The 27,580-nt window shown below is 44.4% G+C and overlaps 1 protein-coding gene across 4 annotated transcripts in view; it reads right to left on the bottom strand.

Moving 5' to 3' along the window:
* Positions 1 to 27,580, bottom strand: part of LOC147895444 (uncharacterized) — a 76,750-nt gene that overhangs the window by 5,504 nt on the left and 43,666 nt on the right. For all 4 annotated transcript variants that reach the window (XM_087383891.1, XM_087383888.1, XM_087383890.1 and 1 more), the window contains 4 exons: positions 23,682 to 23,775; positions 23,396 to 23,460; positions 23,192 to 23,296; positions 23,021 to 23,096 (listed from right to left, as the gene is read on the bottom strand). In XM_087383891.1, coding sequence (XP_087240017.1) covers positions 23,021 to 23,096; positions 23,192 to 23,296; positions 23,396 to 23,460; positions 23,682 to 23,775 — 340 coding nt within the window. The remainder of the gene's footprint in view (positions 1 to 23,020; positions 23,097 to 23,191; positions 23,297 to 23,395; positions 23,461 to 23,681; positions 23,776 to 27,580) is intronic.

Genomic DNA, 27,580 nt, shown 5'->3' with positions numbered 1-27,580 from the left:
GGAAGAGATCAACTTGGATTTCCATAAAAATCATCATGTTAATGTGTCCAATGAGATTCAAGGCATCTATTACAACATTAGTAGCCATCAACTCTAACCATCTTGCCTTCTGACCAGCGCAAGTCAGAAGCATTACAGAATTAGTTTAAGGGATGTATTATCTACACACCGCAAAATTGGTGGCCTATAGATAATGCTGCCACTCTTCAATGCATGGATTACAGCGTACAACTATTTCTCATGTGTGGGATATCTCACCTGTGCACAGTGCCACAATCAGCTTTTGTATAATAAAAGCTACACGGTACATATCCTGAAATAAGGCTACCCCAATAGCATAATCACTGGCATTAGGATCCACGATATGCAACATGGGTGTGCAGGTGACTGCATGCTTCAAATTATTGAAACAAGCACGAATTTCATTCGTCCATGTAATGGGTATTCATGTACAAGTCCCCTTCTTCTCCCCCCTTCAAAGGTTAGAGAAAGACAACATCAAACATGCATAGTCACGAATGAATGTATGGAAAAACTATGCGAAGCCTAAGAAAGACCTCACTTTTGTGATAGTATGTAGAGTCGGCCACACGTTGACAACCCATACCTTTTCAGCATCAATACGGATTATGTCACCGGTAATAATATGACCTAAACACAACAGTTCTTGACAAAAGAACTCACGCTTAGGAAGTTCATAGAGGGCTTAACTCTGAGAGTAGTCAAAACTGTTCTCAAGTTCTTCTCCTGCAACTCTAAACCTCCACTTTACACAAACTTTCCCAGGATGCACAAAAGATATCGCTCATCATCTGCTAGAAAGTGATTGGTGCATTTATGAGTCCAAATGTAGAACCAAGAACTCATAATGTCCATATCGTGTACCAAAACCCGTCTTAGGGATATCGTCCTCTCTAATACATAGCTAATAGTACCCCGTTCATAGATCAATCTTGTGAAATACTTTGCGCCATGCAGACGATCTATGAGGTCATACATCATTGGCAAAGGATCTTTATTCGTATAATAACTTTGTTAGTCCTTTATAGTTTACACATAAGCATATGGTCTTATCCTTTTTACAAACCAGTGGCATTGATGCTCTCCAAGGAGACTGACTGAGGAAAATATCAATGGAATATATTCCCATTTGCTCCTTGGACTCATCTGATAAGAACTCCCACCAATTAGCAATAACACTGGTGAAACCTTTGGTGGTTTCAACTGATACTATCCGATCAATCGTCACAAGGATGTTTCCCTGCTAGCTCGACATCATAGGGACGATTATTGATGGCAATAATCTTTGGCATTATAAAGTTTAGGATTAAAAAAGCTGTGACGGAGTGCTGCAAAGATAACTTGTGTAAAATAAACTATTGGCCAGCTACGGTAGCAGAACGATAGCTACGGTTACATGCACTGTGGATTACTCCCTTTCAGTCTCAAGACCGCCGCTCCTATAGAATTTCAGAAGTTTATGGATTCCATATTCAGTCAGCATCATTCTTTTTGTTTAGTTTATATTGATGACATACTTGTGTACATCAAGGATGTCCATTCATATCTCTGCCATCTCCAAATTGTGTATGATCTCATTAAATCCAAAGGGCTGGCCCTTTCCGCCAAGAAGATCACCCTCGGCCAGGAAACGATTTAGTTCTTAAGAGTCCACATCCAGAAGGGTAATATTCAAATGCAGCAACATGTCTTGAAGGCCCTTCTTACATTTCCACATGAAATCAGGGATCGAACTCAACTCCAAAGGTTCCTTGGATGTTTAAATTACATATCCCCTTTTTATAACCAGCTGCCCGAGATCGGCATCTTCTCCAACTCTATTGCAGAAAAGATGGACTGACATGGGGCCCACCCCAAACAGAAGCAGTGCAACACATCAAAGAAAATGTCCAACAACTACCATCTCTGACCATTCCATCAGCCACAGGTTAGCTGATAATTGAAACATATGCATCTGACCATTTTTGGGAAGCCAGTTTACTTTGAAAAGACACTCACTGAGAGCCAGGAAACTTCAACTTCCTCTTTCAAGCTCATCTGGTAAGGCTGTTGAAATACCATTTGAGCTCCAGGAATCAACTCAATTCTATGGTCTACCTCTTGCAAAGGAGGTAAACCATAAAGAAGCCAAATAGAAAACATCTGAAAATTCAGTCAAAAGACGTTGGAGAAGCTTGGTCTCTTTTTGATCCTCAGAAGGAAAAGCTTATTCAAGATTTGACCCCTTAGTCAACGCTTGCCTGAAATTCCAATAGTGTGGATGTGTGAAATCGGAGCCATAGCAACGAGCAATCCACCCTGCCTTATGAATCCACAACCTTACCAGCAGGTCCAAAGTCCACTGGACCGTATTCCAAATCGATGGAATGGTCTGATTTCGACACCATATACTGCTGTCCTAAAATTTCAGAAGTCTTTGTATCCTTGTATATTCAAAATAGCTCCTGGTATGCATCGATCCCAAACCTCTGAACCGACTTTGGTAAAGTTTACCACCTAAGTGGCTACTGTTGCCTATCGATAGGTTCAGCTTCTACACCAATGCCATATCAATGAAATTGTGAGTGCTTGCATTGCCAAGAAGAACATTCACTGGTCAACCCATAACAAATCTTCTCACGAGAATCAAATCATGAGGACCAAAAGACATACTAAACATGTCACATTTGTCACAGTAGGAATCAACAGCAAAAAATTTAATACTAGACATTGTTGTCAATATACCTGAAACCTTCACCTCCGCTACATGAATCGCAACCTTACCTCCCTTGTTTGGCATTGTGTCCATCAAGACAGGCAATTTCTTTGGCTATGTGCCCTGCTTGATCACATTTGAAACACAAAGCTTTTCCTTGGCCTTGTGAGGTCCACGAAATTCTTACACGGCTGCTTGCGCTTGAAAGCAGAGGCCCTTTTCTCCTCAATTTTCCTTCTCCCTTACCCAGTTCTTGAGATGATGATGGACCCGGTGCACCTTCATTTGCTCAAGAGGCATAGTATCGTCAAAAGTCTTGGAATAATGCATAAGTCTTCTAAGGTCTCAATCTTTTCATATCTCACTTCATCCTGGTAGCCTTCTGGAAGACCACTATCGAAGAATGTGCACCAAAGTTGATCAAAAGGTAGGACAAAACAGCAGAGAGCCTGCCTAGGAAGGCACGCTCTGCTGTAATTTAGCCATACTATAGAGTGCCTAGCTTCTGTGCACACCCATATTGATTTGATTTGCCCACATGCTGTCAGCAAATTGCAGCAGCAAACCTGCCCAAGAAAAGGATGGCCAGCCTCAAACCAGAAGCACAGCTACCATCTCTTGGACAGAAAATGAAAACAGCAAAGCAACCCTTGAGAAGAGCGACAGGTTCTCAATCCCCACGCTCTAACTTCCATGTAACACGAAATTGCTTGTGACATATCCTCCTCTACCGGACTTTTGGAAATCCCTTTCCCTCGTGAGGTAGAAGACAACCAGCAAACTTTTGCATCAAAACTCCACTCTTGGGACAATTTCTCATCAACCAACAAGGCACTGATTGCACAAAGGCAACCAGAATCATTTTCATGATTCAAAACAGAAATCAAAGCGCACATAACACAGTTTGCACAAAGAAAATGCAGGAAAGAACACCATCCAAGTAGAGAGTTGGAGTGGCTCTAATACCAACTGAAGCATGTGGTTAGCTAAGCCTATATCTGAGTGTACCCAAGATCGCATACTCCGAGCACTCCATACCTGCAATGCCACAATATTAGCAAGGACCACATAGGGGGAGCTCGCAAGCTCAATTCCCAACCATAGGTCTAGTACTTTGGATCTCCCATAGAGCATGAGGCTATGCCAATACCAACCCCACATTCTCTCCCAAGCATTTACGTCCCATACCACAGATACCCACTAGTCTAGGTGTAGGGATTGACTATGCATAGGCCTGCTCTAGGTCCTAGGAGTCCATCCCTGTGCGCACACCGGGTGTAGTATAAATTTAACCTTAGAATTAACTAACCTAAGGGACCCCTTTAAATGGATCATGTGCTAGGACCTAACCTCATTCTAGTGCCAATTCATACTATGTCTTGAAGAAGACATAACAACATTGGATCTCCGACATGCTTCAAAGGCACCAAGATTCCGAATGGGTCCCTAGCAAGGCCCACACACGACCAACCGGAGTGACTGTCGCCCTTGTCAGACGCAGGGTTAGGGCCCAAAGACAGCACAGAGCCACAGCCACAGCCACAAGGGGACAGCAGCATTCTATATCATATTTCGTGGCATCGCTCCCTCACCCTTGACGGGGGAGTTGAGAGACCACACTGATATTGAGGCTGTACATGATTGCTTTTCTTTGGATCTAGTCATGTAGTGATATGCATTTCTTGCTTTATATGGGAGTGGACGCTCGATTAGTAGCGCCACTCTACCAGTTGACTGTTGTATCAGGTTTTTCATAGCCTCATGGACCCATCGGTCTTCCGAAGACTTTAATAAACTTTATTTCTTTCTTTCTAGTCTTTTGTAGTCTATTGTATTCTCTTTCTAGTTGCAAAGTCGCATTTTTGTATCTCTCTTCCACACGCTATCTTTCGTTGCATACTCTAGCATGGTATCCGAGAGCCCAAGGTAGCCTAAAGCCTTGGGAACGGAGAGAGCTCTCAGGCCGAAGGTGCTCTGTGGTTGTTCGACGAAGGAGGGGATAAGTTTGGGACAAGGAGGAGAGGCCAGAAGAAGGCTTCGTTGAAAACAACCACCTTGCTAAATTCCTACAGCCCCTTCTCTCTTTTCTTTCCTAACCACCCTCCCTTCACAAGAGCAAGGTCACCATCTTGAGACGGCAAGTTTGCAAGGGATGGCTGAGAAGCCGATGAAGGTCCGCATTCTTCCTACATTCTCGGTGGACCATCAATTTGTTGAAACACCTACGATGTATGGAGGGTAATGATGGAATCAGTGTCGCAGTCATATGACTAGGCTGATTTCATTCTTGTTGGAGTTATTAGTACAAATCCGGATGAAGAGATTCTTGGCATCATGGAACGGAAGCAGCGGGAAACCTTGGCACAGTTGTGGGACTATGTCAATGCCCAAGTCTGTTCAATTGTACCCCTCAAGTGATCCGCCATGTGAAGCACATGACGCTAAAGGAATCTGGGAGCCTTCAGCATCTCTCTACAACAGGGTACCACCCATGAAGCGTGTCTCCTTACAAGTGCAGATACCAGTGCTAAACCCCGCGAACATGCACAAGCGCATCAACAATTTGCAACCTCTTCAACAGGAGGTCCTTCAAGCTAAGAAAGAGATATCATCGGAGGATATGCCATCACCTTCTTGTCCCATCCTTCCTTGCAATACTCGTCATTCTACTCCTGCCCGATTACAAGTGGGAGACTTATCACTTTCACATGGGAGGAGCTTGTGCCGACAGTGCTAGCCCAGGAGGAGCGGTTCAACAACCCTCCACATTGCGGAGGATCGAAAGCCTTCGCCACCCGGCAAGTGAAAGGACAGAGCAACAACAACAAGGGTAAAAAAAAAGTCTTCAAAAGTTCAGTACAGTTTGTGAGACCTTGAAGGCATCTCGGAGTTGTAACCACTATGGCGAGAAGGGTTACTATTGGAGGAAGTTCCCTTAGCGGAGTCGTGAGAAAAGTACTGGTTCCCCTACTACAACCATGACAACCCCAATGTTTGTACACATGGAGATCATGGACACCAGAGTTCCACCTTCTCCGAGTAGAGATGCTGCAAGTCATACCGTGGTCTGTAGGTGAGTCTCAAGAGTGGATTGTGGATAGTGGCATTTCCAAGAACATGACTCTTCCTAAGAGCGGTTCCAGGACTTTGGATGGCCGTTAGGTAATATCTACATTAGTAATTAATCCATTGTACCAATTCAAGGTGAGGGCAAGTTGAACATCATTTCTAATGGCAGAGAAGGGAGGCATAGCACCCAAGTACTTTATTGTTCCGACTCTTGGTTACAACCTATTGTCAATGATGAAGTTTGAAAGACTAGCAAGCATGTGGAGTTTGAAGAGGAGTCACTGGCTATCAGGTGACAAAGAAGCAAGCCAGGTGGTTCGGAAAGGAGCAGTTGACCATGAAATCTACAAACCCGATAAGTGCACGTGAAGAAATCCAAACTGTTGTATCATTGAGCTTCTCAGCTAAGACTAAGATGTAAGCGTTGTTCTCAAGAGCCGCTTCTTGAGGCTAAAAGTGATTGATAGGATGTCTCAGCCCAAACACGGCAAAATGAGCTTTGGCAGGTTCAAAGGCCATGGATCCAGTCTAGTGTCTTCTTCATCAACAGCCTCGTGCAAAATAGAAACCACCTCCCTTTCTCTTTCCTCTTTATCCTCTTCATCCCTAACACTCCCTTGGTTGATAAGATGGTGAGCTTAACATTTTCATTTCCACATTAACAGACAAGCAGCCCTAGCTCAGCTTAATTGATGTCAAAATCTAAACCGAAAACTCATTGGCCCAAAACACATCAAAAGCATTTAAACCAAGCATTAACTTCTAATTGTCCTCAATCTCAACATGTCTTCAAGTGCATATACCATTTAACTTCACCCTTGCGCTATGATGCATGTATTCTCAAGATTCTACAGGTTATACAACATCTTAAAGGTGTAGAAATCCTTCTCATTCAATGCCAATGCAAAAGGTTAACAAAAAACTACCACTATTCAATAGGCTGCTCCCTTCAGCTCAAATTTTCCAAGGTGGACATTTAAATTGCTAATTTGGCATGCACATGTTCTGCAAACCTGTAATTCGACTGGAATAGATGTTCTTGCTTCGAATTGCTGCTAGAAAATTAGTGATGGGACGTAAGACTATGCACAGCACACCACACAAGGGCCAAGAACAAAAACCAGGCTGGACCCCGCCCCCCCCCAAACCGCCGAAGTTATCTTTATTCTTGAAGAAAAATCAGAGTAGATAGCTTGCAGCCAGCTGCTTCCTTCAAAAAAATCCAGATACGCGAGAGAGAGAGAGAGAGAGAGAGAGAGAGAGAGAGAGAGAGAGAGAGAGAGAGAGTGAAGAAAGATATATCAACGTCCTCCGTAGGCCTAGCGGGCCTATGCGACAAAGTACACCAAGAAGAAACTCATACAAGACTCAATGGGCTGGAGCCAAGGGCATGCTAGGGCCCTTGCTGAGTACTAAGTGTTAGCCCTTGGACCAAGCTAACATGGGCAGGGTTCTAAGTACGATTACCGAGTGTGGACTTGCTTGGAAGCGGTGGAAGATCCTAAACTAAGTACTGCTTTATTTGAAGGAGCAGGAGATTGCGGTAGATCGACTAGTAGCAAGTCGCGGTGTGGCGCACCGAGTGCGAAGGCGGTTTTGGTGTAGTTAGTAAAAGAAAGTGGTTGTAACAAGGAGAGGCAGAGAACAAGAGAGTAGTGTGCCGAGTTCTCTCCCTCTCACTTGAGCTTGCTAGGTTAGGAAGCTTACTGAGTGTTCATTGCAAGCCGAGACGGCTTGGTTGTAAGTAAAAGATCAATATAAGTTGATTACCTCTATTTTTAGTCTTGTCCTTTATGATGTATTGCACTCAGGATTCTCCCGTCATCATACGGTTCTCCTACAATAAGAAACCCCGAACTTTGAGTGTTGACGTATGTTCTGTCGCCTGAGCATGCTGCCTGAGCATGCTATACTAAGACTACAAGAGCGAGCATCTTCACCGAGCATTGCACAAGGATGGGTTAGCACAGAGCACCTTAAGTTAGTCAGGTGAGTGAATTGAAGCGTCAACATTTTGGCGATCCTACCGAGGAGGGTCAATTGAAGAGCGAGATTGACGAGTTGTTAGTTCATGAGATCTAGAGAACCAAGGTAGTAAGCCTAGAAGTGAGGGGTTAGTGCGGTTCATGTTGACCACTAACGAAGTGAAACAATTGCTAGGAAGTGTGGGCTATTACAAGAAATTTCTCCAAGTAACTCCAAACAAGTGGCACAGTCTGGTTGTATGCTTGAAGACCGGCGTGTGGGATCCTTGCAAAGGTAACTTTGGGGTAGAATGCTTCGCTATTCCTCTTGCTCTAGAATTCCAAGGACAATTCACCGGTGTTCCTTCTCTACCTAAGCGCCCCCTTTTGTAGACGTTCAACCCATTTCCTCACAAGTAACCCGTCTTTCTTGAATCGTGCCCTCTTCAAAAAGAGGTCAAACCATGCTCTGATGTGAGCCTGTAATTCGACTGGAATAGACGTTCTTGCTTCGAATTGCTACTAGCAAATTAGTGATGGCACAAGATAATGCACAACACACCACACAAGGGCCCATAACAAAAACGGGGCTGGATCCCCCCCCCCGCTGAAGGTATCTTTAGTCCTGAAGAAAAATATGCCTACATAGCTTGCAGGCAGCTACTACGTTCAAAAACATTCCAGATACACAAGAGAGAGAGTCTATTTAACGTCCACTAGAGACCAAAAGGTCTATGGGACAGCAAGAAACCCTCTAATACATTTGCTTTAGGGAGGGCACATGGCACCTCCCAAGGAGTGCAAAAGCAACCCCCATTCATTTAAAGTACCTACATAATAATCTGAGAGAGTAAACAGCCATACATCAGTTTTAGACTGAGAGTCTTTTGGTTTTGATTTAAACTCTCTGATTAGCGCTACGCCTTCACGGTAAACTGCCCATTTTCCATCCTTTCTAGCACCCGTGACTTTAGCTAATTCAGTTGTCTTATTCTTGAACTGAGCTTGTGTAAGCTCCTTAGCTATCCATACTTTGGTACCCTTCAGCTTGTAAGATTGTCGCAGAAGCTTGATCCGCATATCTTTTGACTTCGGTGTAAGGATTTCATGACCTTTTTAGTGCATAATAGAAGCTGGCCTGGAGTCGTCATCATCCTACCACCATCCGTCCATTCAATGTTGGGCAAGCCTGCTTTGATCTTTGTCAATATTTCACTATATGTGTCCTCCTCTTTGTACCAATCTTCTGGGAGTCCCCCTATTCTAATCTTCAGCGCATTATCACATCTAGCTTCGTGTTATTTAATCTCTGGTTGAATATCAGACTAACTTGCTTTGGTGTCCACTTCCACAATCACTTCCTTCTTAGCAATTTGTCCTTCAATGTGAGGTAGGGGGGGAATCCTTACAAGATTTTACAGCCTCATAAATTATTGCCTGCTTACCAGGTCCTTCCAAAATGAGAAATCGAGCCTTTACTTCTGCCAGTTCCAATCGTGGCTCTCTCACTGACTGCTACAGATAAAAAATCTGATCATGTTGCCCAAGGATAGGTCGTTTTGAGCCTTCTTGTTGGTAATTGCATGCATATGGAGAGGGTGTCATAGCTGCAACTGTAGACTACCGAGTCCTGATGGAGGTTGAAGGAATTGAGGGGGACTTGGAGGAGAGGGTAGGCCAGTCCATAATTGGCTGTTTGTTGAGCCCCCTAGCTTAACCTTACCCCCGGGTTGGGTTGGGAATTTAGCCCAACTCGAGGTTAGGGTTAGGGTTAGTTTTAGTTTGTTGTTTTGAAGAAAATAGGGGACTGGCAGCTGGCAGCTACTGGCTGTTGGCTGAGGCTACGGGGCTAACGGGCTAACGGGCGACGAGCTGCTGACGGACGGAAGGACGATCGATTGACGGGAGCTACGAACTAATAGGTTGTACGGTCGACGGAGGAGAGGTGCGACGGGAGGAGAGTTGTATGGGTGACGGGAGACCTATACGTGCGAGAGTTAAATGGCGGGCGAGCTGTACCACACACACACACACACAGTGGATAGAACCAGCTCTTCAAGCTTAGCATGTTATGCTCTAGCCGAGATAGCATGACCTCGGAAAGATCGGTGGGCATTTTCTCTTAGATGACCGACTTCTGTAACATTTTATGTGCGTAAATAAAATGGTCAAGGGAAGTAACTGCCAAGGTCCTAGGTGAGGGTGTATTGGCATCGACTACGTGGTTCTGAGTGCTCAGGCCTAGGTGCACCTTAATGTGTAAAAAAATGCCAAGGGGCAAATGTTTTAATTGTGCCCCAAGAGAGGAGGTCTAGAATGATGACATGTGGCAGAGGGAACCATCTAGGGAATTGTGGGCTTGTGGATAGGCATGAAGGAATGAATAACGTATCTTTGTGAGCATGCCATCCATGAGATAGGCTGGGAGGATATTCGGGATGCCAGCGCCTGTGATTTGTCTTACCCTCGATTGACGAAACGAAAGAGAGACATGTCATGTGCACGGATTGGTATCTGACGTGTACTAGGTACACAGAACTAGCTCAGGTTAGCCTGGGGAGGCTTAGAGCTAGGCAGGCTTGATTCTCGGGTTGAGTGGCAAGGGTACGAACTATTTATAGGTCTTCGCTATTTTTGGCGCCGGGGCCCGAGTCTATAAAAGAGGCCCAGGGGGTTCAGTTCTCAGTGTGCAGTTGGGAGCAAGACTCGTTCCCAGGTGCTAGGTCTGATCCTGGATTGAGTCACGGACGTGCGCCTGCATCTTAGCGTAGCCCAAGGCCCAGTGGCAGATCCAGGGCTTCACAGCGCCACCTGGTGGTATGGGACACCAGGCTGGTTTGGATCTGATTGGGAGTTCGTGCCAGTAGCTCAGCTCGTGGCTCGGAGGGGACATCTTCTGATTCGGGATCACATCCCGTAGATGTCACGGTTGGGTGGTGAGCAGCCTGCTCAGTTCTGATGTTGTGTGTGGTTGCTTTGCAGATCAGGGGTTTCAGGAGTGCTGGGACGTGTCAGTTGGTATCAGAGCCAACTCCTGAGGTAGGAACTTCTGATGCGAGAATTTTGACGGATTTCTCTTCCAGGTATGCCCTAAAATTCGAAATTTCCTGCTGCGTTTTTGCTGGCTACCTGGGGTAGAAGGGGTGAACAAATAACTGGAAAAGCAAGAAGAATAGGAGTGAGAGAGAATCGAAATTTCTGAAGGCCTCGGAGAGAAGTTTAGAGGGAGGAGAAATAGAGCAGAAAGGTAGGAGGGATGTGCAGGAAATAGACAGCAAGGGAGGAAGGGATGCAGAGCCTATGAAGGGGCGGAGTAGACGAGGCAGTAGAGGCTGGACAGCCTGTGTAATAGGCTGTCCACAGCCAGCGCAATAGGCTGTCCACAGCCTGCGCAACAGGCTGCGAACAGCCTGCGCCTAGGGCTGCGTGCAGCCTGCGCAGGAGGAAGGTGCTTTTTTCAAAAAAAGCACCCCTCCAAAGCTGGAGGGGCTCGGCCTTTTTTTGGAAGCCCAGCTTCCAAATAAGGCAGCCCTGCACCCTATATAGGTGGGGGCTGGGTGCTAGGCTACCCACAAGCAGCCTCGAGTTTCGAGCCCTTACCTCGATATCCGTGCCCAGCCAGCCTCGTCCGTACAGCCTGCGTCAGCATCGCCCTGTTTCCGATCAGCTTCTCGCATCTGCCTTTGCCTGCGTCAGCCCTGCACGGTTCTCGAAGCCTCTGCAACAGTCCGTACAGCTTCTGCAACAGCCGTACAGCCTGTACGGACTGTTTCGCCAGCCCCTGTACCTGCTGCTGCATCGAACAGTGACTGCGCCAGTACCTGCAGCCACCGTACGGCCTGCGTCAGCAGCCGTACAGGCCACGTCAGCAGCCGTACCAGCCACGCCCGCAACAGTACGGCCTGCGTCAGCAGACCGTACAACTTCTACTGCAGCCTGCGCATCCGGCTTGCGGGTTCGGGGAGGCTCCGTGACTCTGGGTCTTCTGTTTCACCAGATTTCAGCATCTCCTTCCGTCAGCTACATTCGGGACGGTTTTCTTCTGCTCCATCCTCCTCTGTGCTTCGTTTCAGTCAGTTATTTCTCTCCGTTTGTAATCAAATCAGATTTCAGCCATGTCTGATGCTCCAAATCCCGAGTTCACCATGGGAGAGCAGGACCTAGATTACACTCCAGTGGGAGAGGATGATCAGGGTCTCTATGACGACCTGATAACTAAGAAAGCCTTCAGTGAGTTTACGACTGCTCTTGATGGCAAATTTGAGCAGGTCAATGCTAATCAATCGGGGTTGACACAGCAACTCCAGGGGATACAAGCAACTCTGACTCTTCTGGCTAGCACGGTTCAGGCACTCACGCATGTGGATGCCATGGCTTCCGTGCTAGGCCCGAATATCACTCCGGATCCTTTTCCAGGTGACCAAAAATCAAGAACAAAGGAGGTAGTTGACACTTGGTTGCACAAGTGGCAAGTACACTTCCAATTTCACCCCTATCCAGATGAGAAAAAGATTCAGCTTGCAGCAAGGTTTATGTCAGGTAAAGCCTTGCTTTGGTGGAAAGAACTCTAGCCTGATACTTGGACAGATTTTGAGGGCATCTTCAGGAAGGAGTTCCTGAAGAAGGAAGATCACTACGATATCGTCGGCAAGCTCAAGGCCCTCGATATGTCAAAATTGAATTTGACCTTTGAAGTTTATCTTCAAAGATTTAGGGATCTGCAAACCAGGGCCACTAAAATGGATCCTGTAACCTTGTTAGGTTTTTTCGTGGATGGTTTGCCAGACTCCTATAAGTTACAGATTAAGAATAACAAGTGCACAACATTGCAGGAGGCCATGACATATGCGTGCATATATGATGATACCATGGCCGGTACCAAGGCAACCACAGTTATCGAAACGAGTGGAAAGAACAAACGCAAGTTCTTTCAGCATGCGACTGGTATTGGGGAGACGAAGTCTACGGACAACGCCTCCAGGAAAAGCTTAACTCCTGCGGAGAATGGTAAGGCCCGTTTCCTTCGCACTCTCAGGCTCAAGAAAGAAGGCCGCTGTTTTTATTGCGAGGAGCGGGGCCACACAAAGAATGAGTGTCCTAAGCGGAAGAACCAAAAATTGGTGCTAGGACCGAAGCTCCAGGCGGGTCCACGTACCGTAGCCAAGGGAGCCAACCAAGTTACGATGACAGGTATTTCAGTAAATGTCATTACCTGCCCCCTTTCTTGCAATTGTACCTTTAATACTTCGTTGTTTGGTTCCCATGATCTTTTCCGAGTTTATGGAGAAGTTAGGGACCAACAGGTTCACATTCTCTTTGATCCGGGCAGCTCTCACAATTTTGTTAATTACAAATTTGTGCAGAAGATGGGGCTGTCCACAGTACCTAGCGACCACACCTACGAGGTGCAGCTTCCAGCTGGGAAGCAGTTTTGGGATCGCAAGGTTGAAGCGCTTCCCATCCGGATTCAAGCCTACACGGGAGCTCTCACATGTTATGTTATGCATCTAGAGCATGTAGACTTGTTGATCGGGATAGAGTGGTTTAAAACCCACAATATTCAGATCGGATGGACGGAGCATACGCTTTCTTTTGTAGATAAGGACACCCAATTTTGTATTCAGTGTGATCAAATCCCCCCTTCTCAGGGGCCTATTGTATCTGCGATGCAGCTTCGGAATATATTAAATAATTCTCATTATGATGTCTATCAGTGTGTTTTGATTCCACTTTCTTCATTTGTTGTTTCGGTCATTAACAAAAATGAATTAAGTGTGTTTGAACACCGAGAATTGAGAATGTTGTTAGATAATTTTAAAGACGTATTCCCAGCTCAACTGCCGGAAGGTTTACCTCCAGAACGGGCAGTAGATCATCGCATAGACTTAGTCCCAGGGGCTCAACCTATCAGTGTACCACCTTATAGGATGAGCCAGGTAGAGGAGGATGAGTTAGCTATCCAGCTTCAGGATTACCTGAATATGGGCTATATCCGCCCAAGTAAATCACCTTGGGGTGCACCTGTCCTCTTAAGAAAGAAGAAAGATTCTTCCTGGAGAATGTGTATAGATTATAAACGATTAAATAAAGTTACAATTAAGAACCGCTATCCGTTACCTCGTTCTGATGATTTGATAGACCGTTTGGCCGGAGCGAAGTATTTCACTAAGATTGATTTGCGTACGGGTTATCATCAAATCCGTATCTATGCTAAACACATAGATAGGACCGCATTCCGGACTAGGTATGGTCATTACGAGTTCCTCGTATTACCTTTTGGTTTGACCAATGCTCTTGCTACTTTTCAGCAGATGATGAACGATTTGTTCAGGGATTTTCTGGGCAAATTTGTTGTAGTGTTCTTAGATGATATTTTGGTATATAGTAAAACGCTTGAGGATCATATAGGACACCTCCGGGTTGTCTTACTTGTTCTAAGACAACATAAGCTTTATGCCAAGATGAGTAAATGTGACTTCTTTATGAAGGAGATCATTTACTTAGGACACAAGATTTCTTCTGAAGGTATTAGCATTGATCTGGATCGTATCCAGAAGGTTTTAGAATGGCCTATCCCTCAGACTGTGAAACAACTTCGTTCTTTCCTAGGATTTACGGTATTTCTTCGGAAGTCAGTGCGTGATTATTCACATATCACGGCACCCTTGACCAACATATTGAAAGGTCGTGGACGCAAGTCTACTCAGCCGATCCCTTGGAATGATGCAATGAACAAGGCTTTTGAAACCTTGAAGTTATCTATCAAGGAAGCACCCGTTCTTGCATTACCCGATCCTACCCGGCCTTATGTTTTAGAGGCCGATGCGAGTGATTATGCGATTGGGGCAGCTCTATTCCAAGAGGGCAGACCTGTAGCTTTTGAGAGTAAGAAGCTAGACGACACCCAGTATCGTTGGCCCACACTTGAGAAGGAACTTTATGCAGTAGTGTATGCTCTTAAGGTTTGGAGACACTACTTGTATGGTTCAAAGTTCCTTGTATTGACTGATCACCAGTCAATTAAGTATGTGTGTGATGGATCAGAATTGAGAGGAAGGAAAGCTAGATGGGCAGAGCTAATGCAAGATTTTGATTTCGAAATACGTTATCGTAAGGGTTTGTTGAATAGTGTGGCGGATGCCTTAAGTCGAGTTAAGTTTGTAAATGCTTTGTCATTTACGGAAATATCCTTAGACCTATTTCAATCCTTGAGAGGGCTATACGCAACTGATAGTCATTTCAGTTCTTATTGGCAGTCCAGGATGGGAGCTCCATGGTTGACCAGGACTCAGGGATTGTGCCACCTAGGATACAGGCGGCGGGAGGTCAGTGGATGATTAGGAACAGCTTGCTGTTCCGAAATGAAAAGATTTGTGTGCCTGATGTTCTGGACCTTAAATCCAAGATTCTCTGGGAGTGTCATGATGCTCCTAGTGCGGGACATCCAGGTATACATAGGACTCTGTCTCTTGTGAAGCATACCTTTTATTGGCCTAAGATGCGTGCATTTATAGAGAACTATGTAGTAGGTTGCCGGGTTTGTCAGGTTACTAAGGCTGAACGCCTTAGAAGCGCGGGCTTATTACAGCCATTACAGATTCCAGGTAATAAATGGGAAAGTATTTCCATGGATTTTATTACTGGTTTACCTCGAACGCGCAAGGGTCATGACTCTATTTGGGTCATAGTCGACCGTTTGACAAAAATGGCTAGATTCTTACCTACAAGAACAACTATTTCAGCTGTTCAGTTGGCTCACGAGTTTGTGGACCACTTGTTCAAGCTGTATGGTTTGCCATCTGACATAGTCAGTGACAGGGACTCAAAGTTTACAAGTAACTTTTGGACACTTGTATTTGAGAAGTTAGAAACTACTCTAAGTATGAGTTCCTCGGATCATGCACAATCTGATGGCAGTACAGAAAAGGTCAACCAGTTGGTTGAAGACATGCTTCGGGCATATGTATCTAAGAGACAGTCTTCATGGGAAGATTATCTACCCATGATTGAATTTGCTTACAACAGTGCAAAGCATTCTAGTACAGATTATAGTCCTTTTATGCTTATGTACGGGTTTCAACCTAAGTCACCAGTTATGGTTGGATTAAAAGGGATTCAAAATGATGCTGCTAAGAACTTCTTGCAAGACATGCAGGAAATGTTGCAGTTTGCCAAGGAGTCTATTAGAAGTGCCCAAGATCGGGACAGATTTTATGCTAATAGACATCGTTCACCCAGAGAGTTCTCTGAAGGAACGATGGTATATTTGAGAATTCCTAAGGAATCCAAGAGCCTAAGTACTGGTTTGGTTCCGAAATTATCCCCCAGATACTGTGGCCCATTCAAGGTCATTAAAAGAATTGGACCAGTTGCATATCGACTAGAATTGCCTCCTGATGTTAAAGTCCATCCAGTCTTTCATGTCAGTAGACTGAAAGAAGTATTGGGTGCAGATGATCAACTTGTTTCTCCTCATGAGATTATAGAAGTTACAGATTTGACTTTTATTCCTCACGAACCTGAATCTATTCTTGAATTTCGTGAAAGACAGCTTCGAAATCGTACTATCACGGAATACAAGATTAAGTGGAAGGATCGTGTTGAGGAGGATGCAACATGGGAGACATTACAAAACCTCCAAAGAACATTTCCGGATTTCTTAGCGAACTCAGGAGTGAGTTCTTAGAGGAGGGGGAGTATGTCATGTGCACGGATTGGTATCTGACGTGTACTAGGTACACAGAACTAGCTCAGGTTAGCCTGGGGAGGCTTAGAGCTAGGCAGGCTTGATTCTCGGGTTGAGTGGCAAGGGTACGAACTATTTATAGGTCTTCGCTATTTTTGGCGCCGGGGCCCGAGTCTATAAAAGAGGCCCAGGGGGTTCAGTTCTCAGTGTGCAGTTGGGAGCAAGACTCGTTCCCAGGTGCTAGGTCTGATCCTGGATTGAGTCGCGGACGTGCGCCTGCATCTTAGCGTAGCCCAAGGCCCAGTGGCAGATCCAGGGCTTCACAGCGCCACCTGGTGGTATGGGACACCAGGCTGGTTTGGATCTGATTGGGAGTTCGTGCCAGTAGCTCAGCTCGTGGCTCGGAGGGGACATCTTCTGATTCGGGATCACATCCCGTAGATGTCACGGTTGGGTGGTGAGCAGCCTGCTCAGTTCTGATGTTGTGTGTGGTTGCTTTGCAGATCAGGGGTTTCAGGAGTGCTGGGACGTGTCAAGACATGTGACTTTGTATTGTCCGTAATTCGACGGAACAGTGAAAGTTAAAAAAAAGGAGTTTAACATTTGGTATTAGAGCTAAGTACGGCCAGCGGACGGCGGACGGCAGAATAGTGGGCAAACTGCGCTGGAAGACTTCGCACAAAACATTTTGCCGATTACATTCTGAATAGACGCGACATGTGGGGCTGGGTGAAAAATCTGCGAAACAGAGGCTATACGTGGCAATGGGCGACGCACGGGGTTGGGAGCCTGTGAAAATAGCGGGGTAGGCTGACGATGGACGGCTTTGTGGCCTTGCAGCTTGAGTTCCAAAGAGGCTGCGGTTAGCCTTGATGCGAGTTTGTGGAAAAGGCAATAGTCTACGAGCACCGGCTTATCAGTTCTGGCATGTGCGACAATTAGAAGCCACGCATTTTTTTGGTTCGGTCGATGAAAAAGCAAGAGAGAGAGAGATAAGGGAGCGTTTGTGGTCACAAAAAAGCCCGTGAGCATTGAGGCTGATTCCGAAACAGACAGCAGGCTGATTTTGAAAGAGAGAAGCGAATAGCTGGGTGAGTGCCTTGGTTGGTGGCGCAGATTTTCGAGGCTTGCAAAGGCTTGGCAGAAGAAATAAATCAAGACATCTTCGATTCGTGGAACTTCCAGGGAGCATCATTTTTCCTTCTGTATAAAATTTTATTTTCTAGTTTGCAGTCGATTTATTCCGGTACAGCAGAGGGAAATTAGAAGTGAAAAAAAAAAAACTATTTTCCCTTTTGAAAGAATGGAGGCATAGGGACAAGATTCCAGGGTAAATCCTGGTAAATCTAGAGCGCGGTCTACGCAAGAAATGTCCCATCACACGACACCTACTCTGGTGGGTAGAATTTCTGTATTAGAAGATGCTTTACAGCAAATCATGAACCAGCAGCTTCAAGTGAACGCTGGTCAAAATGAAATTAGAGAGATGGTACAAGCCTTGTCGGCTAGACCATCTAAGAATGAAAAGGGTAAAGCTCCAGCAGAGCCAGAGCCCAGTATACACTCATCAGAACGTGCAAAGGTCAAGGTACCTAATATTGCCAACTATAGACCAGAGAAGTACGCTGGTCGGATGACTGAGCGCAGTTCTGATGTGATCGAGGTTTGGTTACACAAGTGGGAAGAAGCCTTCGCCATTTGTGAAATCAGATCTGATCTAAAGAAAATCCGCGAGACCACTCACCTGTTTATTGAGGCAGCGGATAGATGGTGGATTAAGCAACAGAAAGATCGAGTTGCCCCTACCACCTGGGAAGGGTTTAAGGCTGAATTTAAGAAACACTTTCTTCCACCTGACGAAGAGTCCCGAGCTTGGGATGCTTATAGAAACCTTCGCCAGAGGAATTTGTCGGTGGCAGAGTACACTGACAAGTTTAGGGAATGTGTTATGAAGATAACAGACCCTCTCCCTATGTCGGTTCAGTTGAAAGACTATATCTATGGACTGAACAACAAGATTAAAATGGAAGTTCGGGCTAAATATGTGACTACATTAGATGAATCTATTGCAGTAGCCCTGAACTATGAGGATGCCAGAGGCAGGCCTAGTGGGTTTGTGCAGGCAGGGACTCAGCATGAGTACCCGAGAAAAGGGGGATTTCAGAGGAAATGGACTTCAAAGACAAGTGTCTCACAACCAAGTGGCCAAACCAAGCAGGTGAAGCCGGTTGAGGGACAAGCAAAGATAGGTACCACCGTTAGGGTGAAAAGAAAAGTAACTCCAATGGCAGCCCGGGCTTGGTCAAAGTCCTCGTTGACCCCTGAGCAAAAAGAGAAAGCTAGAAAAGAAGGATTGTGCTTCGGCTGCCTTCAGCGACATCAGTGGAAAGATTGTCCACTGAACAAAGACCGTCGCACGGCCAATATGATAATATCTAAATGCGACGCGGAAATGCAGGAGAGTCCCAATGTGGAACATAAGCAGATGCAATTGGCGGGACCTTCTCAGAGATTAGTACCTGTGTTGTTAAGTGTGTCTGTTACTAAGTTAGTAAGCGGTACACCTGATAACATCCTTTCAAAGCCCGCAGCAACGGGGTATACGGTTTTCGATGAGCCCGAGTTGATTAAAATGAAAGGGCAAGTAGCCAATCATGATGTGATTGTATCCCGAACCTGTAAACAGACCTCCCTATAGATTGAGTTTTACAGAAGAAGCTGAGGTGTGAAGACAACTAGAAGAATACCTCAAGCTGGGGCAGATTCAACCCAGTTTTTCACCTTTTGCTTCCCCAGTGATATTAAAGAGGAAGAAAGATTATACTTTTCACCTCTGTATAGATTACAAAGCATTAAATAATATCACTGTTAAGCACAGGTATCCGATGGCTCGGATCGATGATTTGCTAGATGCATTGCATGGGGCCGTAATTTTCAGTAAGATAGATCTGAAGTGTGGCTACCATCAGATCCGTATTAGAGCTGAGGATGTGCATAAAACCGCTTTTAGAAGCAGGTTTGGTCATTATGAGTTTTTGGTAATGCCCTTTGGACTTACCAATGCTCCAGCTCCATTCGTCATGCTTATGAACGATTTACTACGTCCGTATATCAAAAAGTTTGTAGTACATTTTATTGACGATATTCTGGTATTCAGTAAAAGTATTACTGAGCATCGCGAACACTTAAGAATAGTGTTCAGTACTTTGAGGAAAGCCAGTCTTAATGTAAATAAGAAGAAAACTATACTGTGTATGGTTAGACTTGAATATTTAGGATTCATAATTACTCCAGAGGGGGTAGAAATGGATCCAAAGAAAGTGGCTGCGATACTGACTTGGCCAATCCCTCAGAGTCTGACCGCTTTTTGCGATCATTCTTGGGATTTGTCCAATTTTATCGAAGGCATATCAAAGGATATTCCGAAATAGTATTGCCATTGACTGATCTGACCTCAGATAAAGTACCTTTTATATGGGGACAAAATCAACAAGAAAGTTTTAATACCATAAAACAAGCTGTGGTCACGGGACCGGTGTTAAAAATAGTTGATCCCAGATGCAAGTGGCATTGCGGTAGGAGCAGTTCTCCTCCAAGAGGGAAGGCCAGTAGCCTTTGAAAGCAAGAAGCTTTCTCCCTCTCAAAGAAATTGACCAACTCATGAATTAGAGTTGTATGCTGTTGTCCATGCTTTGAGACATGGCGACATTATTTGTATGGATCAGAGTTTTATGTGGATGTTGATCATGATACTCTGAAACATTTTTGTAAACAACCTAACTTGAGAGGCCGCCAAGCTAGGTGGGCAGAACTCATGCAGGAGTTTAATTTGACGATTCGGTACCGAAGAGGAAAAGATAATAAAGTTGCTGATGCGTTGTCACGCATTATGCATAACATGAGTTTCACGATGTTAGAGAGTGCTCTAATGGCCGAGATTAGAGAAACTCAAAAGGTGGACGAGTTTGTCCAGAGTCTGTGGCCTAAGGCTCATGTGTTAAAACCCGGAGAAAAGGATGACCTGGCATCCAGAAAAGGCCAAACTTATGCAAGATATACCATGAGGGATGGTATGCTGAAAAGAAATGGCAAGGTAGTACCTAATCAGAATGATCTCAGGCAGAGAGTCATTCGACAGTGCCATGATAGCCTATGTGCGGGACATCCACGAGTCAAGAAGACATATGATTTTCGTGAAGCGAGATTTCTTTTGGCCAAAGATGTAAAAGCATATTCATGAATATCTGACACGTTGTTTTTCGTGTCAGGTAAGTAAGGCAGAGCGGGTGAAGCCACCCGGCCTTTTACAGCCCTTGGGGATACCACTAAGTGAGTGGGAGAGCATTTCCATGGACTTTATTGTAGGGCTGCCTACGACACAAGGTGGATATGATTCTATCCTTGTGGTGGTTGATCGTCTCACCAAGATGGCTCACTTCATTCCAACTAGAGAATCTGTTAGTGCCCTGCAAGTGGCGGATTTGTTTATTAGACATATATTTCGTCTGCATGGATTACCCAAATCCATAGTGCCAGACAGAGATGTCAAATTTACAGGTCATTTTTGGACTGTGGTATTTGAGACACTAAGGACTGAGTTGGGAATGAGTAGTGGGGATCATCCAGAAACGGATGGTCAGACGGAAAGAATCAACCAAATTTTAGAGGATATGCTTAGAGCATATGTGTCATTGAGGCAACATACATGGGACAAGTGGTTGCCATTGTTGGAGTTTGCCTACAATGATAGAAAAAATTCCTCTACAGGGTTCAGTCCGTTTGAGCTGAACTATGGTTATAGACCAGCGAATCCAACTATAGTTGGAATACCTCAAAAAGTGCCTAGTGCCGCGAACTTTGTGGTTCAGATGCGGGAGATGCTAGCACTTGTGAGAGCTAACATCCACCAAGCTATTGATAGAGCTAAGGCGTATGCGGATGAAAACCGATCCGTTAGAGAATTTAAGGAAGGAGAAAAAGTTTTTCTCAGAGTTCCTTTGCACTCTAAGTCTTTGACTGCAGGAGAGTGTGCTAAGTTATCACCTCGATATTGTGGGCCATGGTTAATTCTAAAAAGAATAGGCAAGGTAGCCTATAAATTAGAATTACCACCGGGGTGTAAGGTGCACCCAGTGTTTCATGTTTCTCATTTAAAGAAATTTTTGCATACTGGTGACTCACTAATCGAAGGTGTTGTTTTGTTTCAGGAGATAGAGGATAATGCAAGACGCAAACCAACAAGAATCCTGGACCGAGGAACAATGCAAGTGCGCAATCGGAAGATACCCACGGTGTTGGTTGCATGGCATGGTCTACCTCTATCGGAAGCTACCTAGGAATCCGTATACCAATTATGGAGAGTGTTCCCAGATTTCATCATCGAGGACGTTGATGCTTGAAGAGGGAAGGAATGTTATGCTCTAGCCGAGATAGCATGACCTTGGAAAGATCGGTGGGCATTTTCTCTTAGATGACCGACTTCTGTAATATTTTATGTGCGTAAATAAAATGGTCAAGGGAAGTAACTGCCAAGGTCCTAGGTGAGGGTGTATTGGCATCGACTACGTGGTTCTGAGTGCTCAGGCCTAGGTGCACCTAAATGTGTAAAAAAATGCCAAGGGGCAAATGTTTTAATTGTGCCCCAAGAGAGGGGTAAATGGTGTACCAAGCTAAAGGTCTAGAATGATGACATGTGGCAAAGGGAACCATCTAGGGAATTGTGGGCTTGTGGATAGGCATGAAGGAATGAATTACGTATCTTTGTGAGCATGCCATCCATGAGATAAGCTGGGAGGATATTCGGGATGCCAGCGCCTGTGATTTGTCTTACCCTCGATTGACGAAACGAAAAGAGAGACATGTGACTTTGTATTGTCCGTAATTCGACGGAACAGTGAAAGTAAAAAAAAAAGGAGTTTAACATGGCAAGTGCCACTTTTAACTATTCTAACTACTTTCTAGTTTGCATGCCAATGACATGGCAATTCTAGAGTCTTCTAAGGCCACGGTTACATGGGACACCTCTTGGCTACTTGCTAAGCTCCATAAAACTGGACGAATAAACCACTTTTGAGAACCTGCAACAATAAATTAAATGACAGAGCACATAGCACCCATTAATCGTTAGCTCCTGCATACAAAATCAATACTTACACTAATCCTAGTCACTATGGGCATCCCAACCATGCAAAACGATGCACACACATTAGTTCTTTGGTTGACCGAGGTCAACCCTCTTTGACCATTGTTAAGAGCCTTGACCGAGGTCAAAATACTTAACGCTAGTCAAATCTCTCTTATCATAGTTAGCACAATGCTATGGTTGACCGAAGTCAACCCTCCTTGGCCGAAACCAAGGCTCCTTGACCAAAGTCAAGGCTCATTGATCGGAGTCAATGCTTTGATCCACTAGAAAAACTCTTTGACCATAGAAAAATAAATGAAAAAATCTTTAATTATGGTCAAATAAAAGGTCAACTTTGTATTTTACTCGAGTATTTACAACTTGGTGACATGTTCTACTAGTTTTGTTAGCCAGGACAAAAACTCATTGATCCACATACACACTAGAGAAGGGTTGTGTACCATGCAATGAAGCTTGTAGGAGTAAAGTTGGCCATGGGAAGGGTTTCTCAGAAGATGTCCAGTCAAATGAGCTGAACTGCACACCATCCAACAAAGATGCATCAAGCTTTTATCTTGATGTGTACATCAAATCCCAAGATAAACCATCATTTTATGCCTTTGAAGTATTACCTGTCACAAAAGATACAATTGCAATCTAGGCACATGCCAAGATTTGAGCGACTATTACAAATGCTACACTCTGCACTTGAAGAACCAGCATCGATCTTCTTGCACCTTTTATACATCATTAACAGATTTTATGAGCTCCAGCATGACAGTGTAAAACTTACATTCATTGATAACAAACAAGGATGTGAAAGGATGAATTTTAACTTTTTGTACAAAGAGCGTAGCTCTGGGCCTATGATATTCCCATTTGGGTCTTTGTCAATTGGGACCTGCAATAAGAGACAGAGGAATCAAACCAGCTCGCTGAATACACAGGCTAAAAGTAAGCCAAATGTTCATCCAATTCTAAAATGAAAGGAAACGTGCTTGCACAGTTGTTTACTTCCAATGTCGTAGATTACAAAGGATAGTGAATTAACTAGAAGGAGCTTCCTCGACGCTAATAAACTATCGCCCCTTTTACAAAATATACCATGGTTTGTTTTGCTACCTGGTACAGACATGGGTTGGCAGGAGTAGCAGCTGGCAATGATTTTGCTGCCAAGCAGTCCACTGAAAGGTGACCAGCTCTACCACATTTCCAACTGCAAAGAGTCCAAGTAGTTCTTGCATTACTGAATGTTTGAAATTACGCTTTTGTCATGTCTTGCAATGTACTAAAGAGAAAATCATTTTCCAAGTCTACGAGACAATGATCCTGTGCTTCTTAGCATCTCGCTTCTCTGGAAATCAATGCCACTGAACAGGAAAGAAGACTACAAATCTCCTTTCTGTAGAGCAATTGACAACCGTTGCTTTGCCATGACTAGTCAGATGCAAAACTACACATCAGTTTGTTGTTGTTTGGGGGAGGGGGGGGGGGATTTTTATTTCCATGAGATGAATACCCTGCTAAAATTGGGAAAGACCCAAAGTACCATTACTCCAACAACACAGAGTTGTGGACATACTACAGCCCAGCTATCAACAATAGCAATAATGCCTAAGAGGCATTATCTTAGGCATTATAAATCACAAACCGTGCTTAGAGAAATCCTGTTATGTATTTCAGTATTTCATATCCTCTCCCTATCCATATATTGATTCCCACTCAAATGAACGCAGTATAAGCCTCAAAAGGAAGTCAACCAGTGTCGTCTGAGAAGGTGGCTGTGATGGATCAAAGTAGAACACAGGAAGTCTAATACAGAGGAAAGCGAAAGCAAATTTCACACTGCATTTTATGTTCTTAGGACTGGTGAATCTCAAACTGCATTTTCTTAGCAACTAAATATGAGACTGTACTGACCAAAGAAAAGAACTGACAGCCATTCTCAAACTAGCTCAAATTGATATTGGTCAAGCAGTCCATGAGGAAATAGGCAGCATCTGCAGTGTTGGCAGCTCCCAAGGAGTGCAAAAAGCAACTCCAGGTTATTTAGAGCACCTACATTATAATCTGAAAATCAAAAACATAATCGGCCATACATCAGCTTAAGACTGAGAGTCTTTTGATTTGGATTTAAATTCCTTGACGAGTGCTACACCCTTACTGCCCATTTTCCATCCTTCCTAACAGCCTTGACCTTGGCTAATTCCATTGCCTTATTTTGACTTCCTCAGCTATCCATACCTTGGTGGTCCCTTTCAATTTGTAAGATTGTCGGAGAAGCTTGACCATAAATCTCGTGAGTTGTGTAATGGTCGCATGTCCTCTAGAATGCAGGATAGTAGTTGCTCTGGCATCTTCATCATTGTCAATGTCCATTCAATGTTAGGCAAGGCTGCTTTGACATGTGAAAGAGTCGCCTCTTTGTACCAGTCTTCAGGAAGCCCCCCTATTCTAATCATAAGTGCATTGTCACGTATGGCTTCATGCTCCTTAATATCTTCTTAATATCAGTTTTCCTTGCCTTTGTATCAACCTCTAAAATCACTTCTACTAGTTGAGGGTCTAGGGAAGAGAATGAAATACTCAAGCAAATATAGATGGAACAGGCTAATACCATGAAGAATAATTGCAAGAGGTCAAATAAGCACGTGTGAGGGATAGCACGTACCATGACTGAGATGCTTACAAGATCTTCAAAAGAAGAATGCCATCTTGAACAGAACATTGGCAAACTATCACACACCCAAAGGAATGCACACATGAAAAAAACATTCTCGTGAGTGAAAGTCATCCATAAACCCAGATCTGCCATAGTAATTGAAGAAACTTTCGGAAAAGTAGACACGGCAAAGATGACTAGCCCGAGCAGCCTGGCATCGAGGAGGCACACACCGAGAAGGCGATCAACAAGAATTGCATGACGAAGATAATGGCAGCACATGAAAATCAGAAATGTAACTGGAGGGGCTAGTAATTATTCAACTAGGAATATGGGACAATTAATGCCTTGCCCATGGCAAGCTGGAATTGTGATAGGACCATTTGGCATGACCAGGCAACTTTGTTTCAACCTTTTAAAGGGGACAATGTCATGAAAACATGGCAAAGCCGTGCAAGGACTTGGTGAGATGCATGCTTCGTTGGAACAGGTAGTATCTATCATGAACCAGGTTAGAGACGAGCAATACCAGCTTGCTAAGTTTCCCCTCCCTAATCTCCCCTCTACAGGATTAACAGGAATATCTTCAACAAACATCCATTTTGCATGGGAAGGCACCCAAGACCATGTCAAACAAGTCATAATTATTATTAGTATGCTAGAACAGGTCCATACAGGTCCCTATAACATTCTAAGGCAGAAAACCAATTTGGGTAAAGAAACTGCATGCAAATAATGAGAGTGCAAGAGTCTCCAAGGACAAAGATACATCACCTCCATATGTAGACAATTGCTCTCCCTTTGCAAATGTTTGAAAATACACTAACACATGCATGACCCAAAAGAACTCTCCTTAAGGCCCTCTCATAAGTTGGCACTTGCTCCCTCCAAATCTGCATGGCTTTCAAACTCTGTGAACCCCATTGATCCTGAAATTCTTCACCTTCTTCATTCTGTACCCTAACACTTACACATGCATGACCCAAAAGAACTCTCCTTAAAGCCCTCTCATAAGTTGGCACTTGCTCAAATCTGCATGGCTTTCAAACTCTAACACTAACACATGCATGACACAAAAGAACTCTCCTTAAGGCCTTCTCATAAGTTGGCACTTGATCCCTGCAAATCTGCATGGCTTTCAAACTCTGAGAACCCCATTGATCCTGAAAGTCTTTACCTTCTTCATCCTGTACCCTTGCTTGAACTTGTCTAATGTAATGACACTAACACGTGCATGACCCAAAAGAACTCTCCTAACACATGCATGACCCAAAAGAACTCTCCTTAAGGCCCTGTCACAAGTTGGCACTTGCTCCATCCAAATCTGCATGGCTTTCAAACTGTGAACCCCATTGATCCTCAAAGTCTTCACCTTCTTCATTCTGTACCCTTGCTTGAACTTGTCTAATGCCTCGAATTTCTTCTTCAAGAAGTAGACCCAGATCTTCCTAGTGGAATCATGAATAAAAGTAACGAAGTAAACTACACATCCGACTAATGAAATATTCATGTCACCACGAACATATAATAGGACTAACTGGAGTACACCATTTGCCTTGAATCTTCATAAACAGTTGCCATGCTTGCTTGCGCATTATGTAAGATTTACGCATATTCCCGACTACATCTTTGATTGGACAATCAAACGTTTCAAACATTTGATATCAATCGTGTTTGTCATGGGAGTTTCAAATGTGACCTGCGCCAAATAGTGTGTTTGTGTAAGATTTGCCATACAATTGTAAATTAGTATGCCTATTTTGTATGTCACGTCAGCCTTCAGTCACCCTTCAGATCAACGTTCTACCATACGATTGTATGGCCAATGTTTTATATTAAAAGCCGGCTTATATTAGAGGGGAGGTCACCCCCAAAACACAGCCACTCTGCCCATAGCCTATGCTTCAAAGCAGCCTGGTTACACCCTAAGGAGAGAGAGAGACTAGTCGGTAAACAAGTACTAATCAATGAATCTTTATAACTGATCTTTACTCCCAAATCCATCAACACCATCTTCCATAATGCCGAGACAGCAGCGTCTCTGTGACCAAGACCCCAGACCCTTGTCAAAAACTATTTGGTTATAGACACCCCACACTGCAAGCAAGTCTGCTGCACAGAGATAGGGCCAGCATGTCGCCAATGTCAACGTAAGCCCCACAAGGTTGCCTGTCAGAGCTACTCTCCAATTAGTGCCAAGTGAAAATCTAGCCATAATCCCCACTTTCCTCATCATACCTTCAAGTTGCTGCCAGATCCCCCAAGTGACCGGGCACGACCACATGAGATATCAGACCTCTTCCACAAAGATACCACACAGCAGGCACAACGGGTTAACCCCAACCATTACCCTGGCACT

Source organism: Dipteris shenzhenensis, chromosome 13 (genome assembly GCF_047967505.1).
Source record: "Dipteris shenzhenensis isolate YYH24624 ecotype China chromosome 13, Dip_SZ_1.0, whole genome shotgun sequence".
Taxonomy (NCBI): Eukaryota; Viridiplantae; Streptophyta; class Polypodiopsida; order Gleicheniales; family Dipteridaceae; genus Dipteris; species Dipteris shenzhenensis.
The sequence above is the reverse complement of the archived record's forward strand: the minus strand, read 5'-3'. Positions and strand labels throughout refer to the sequence as shown.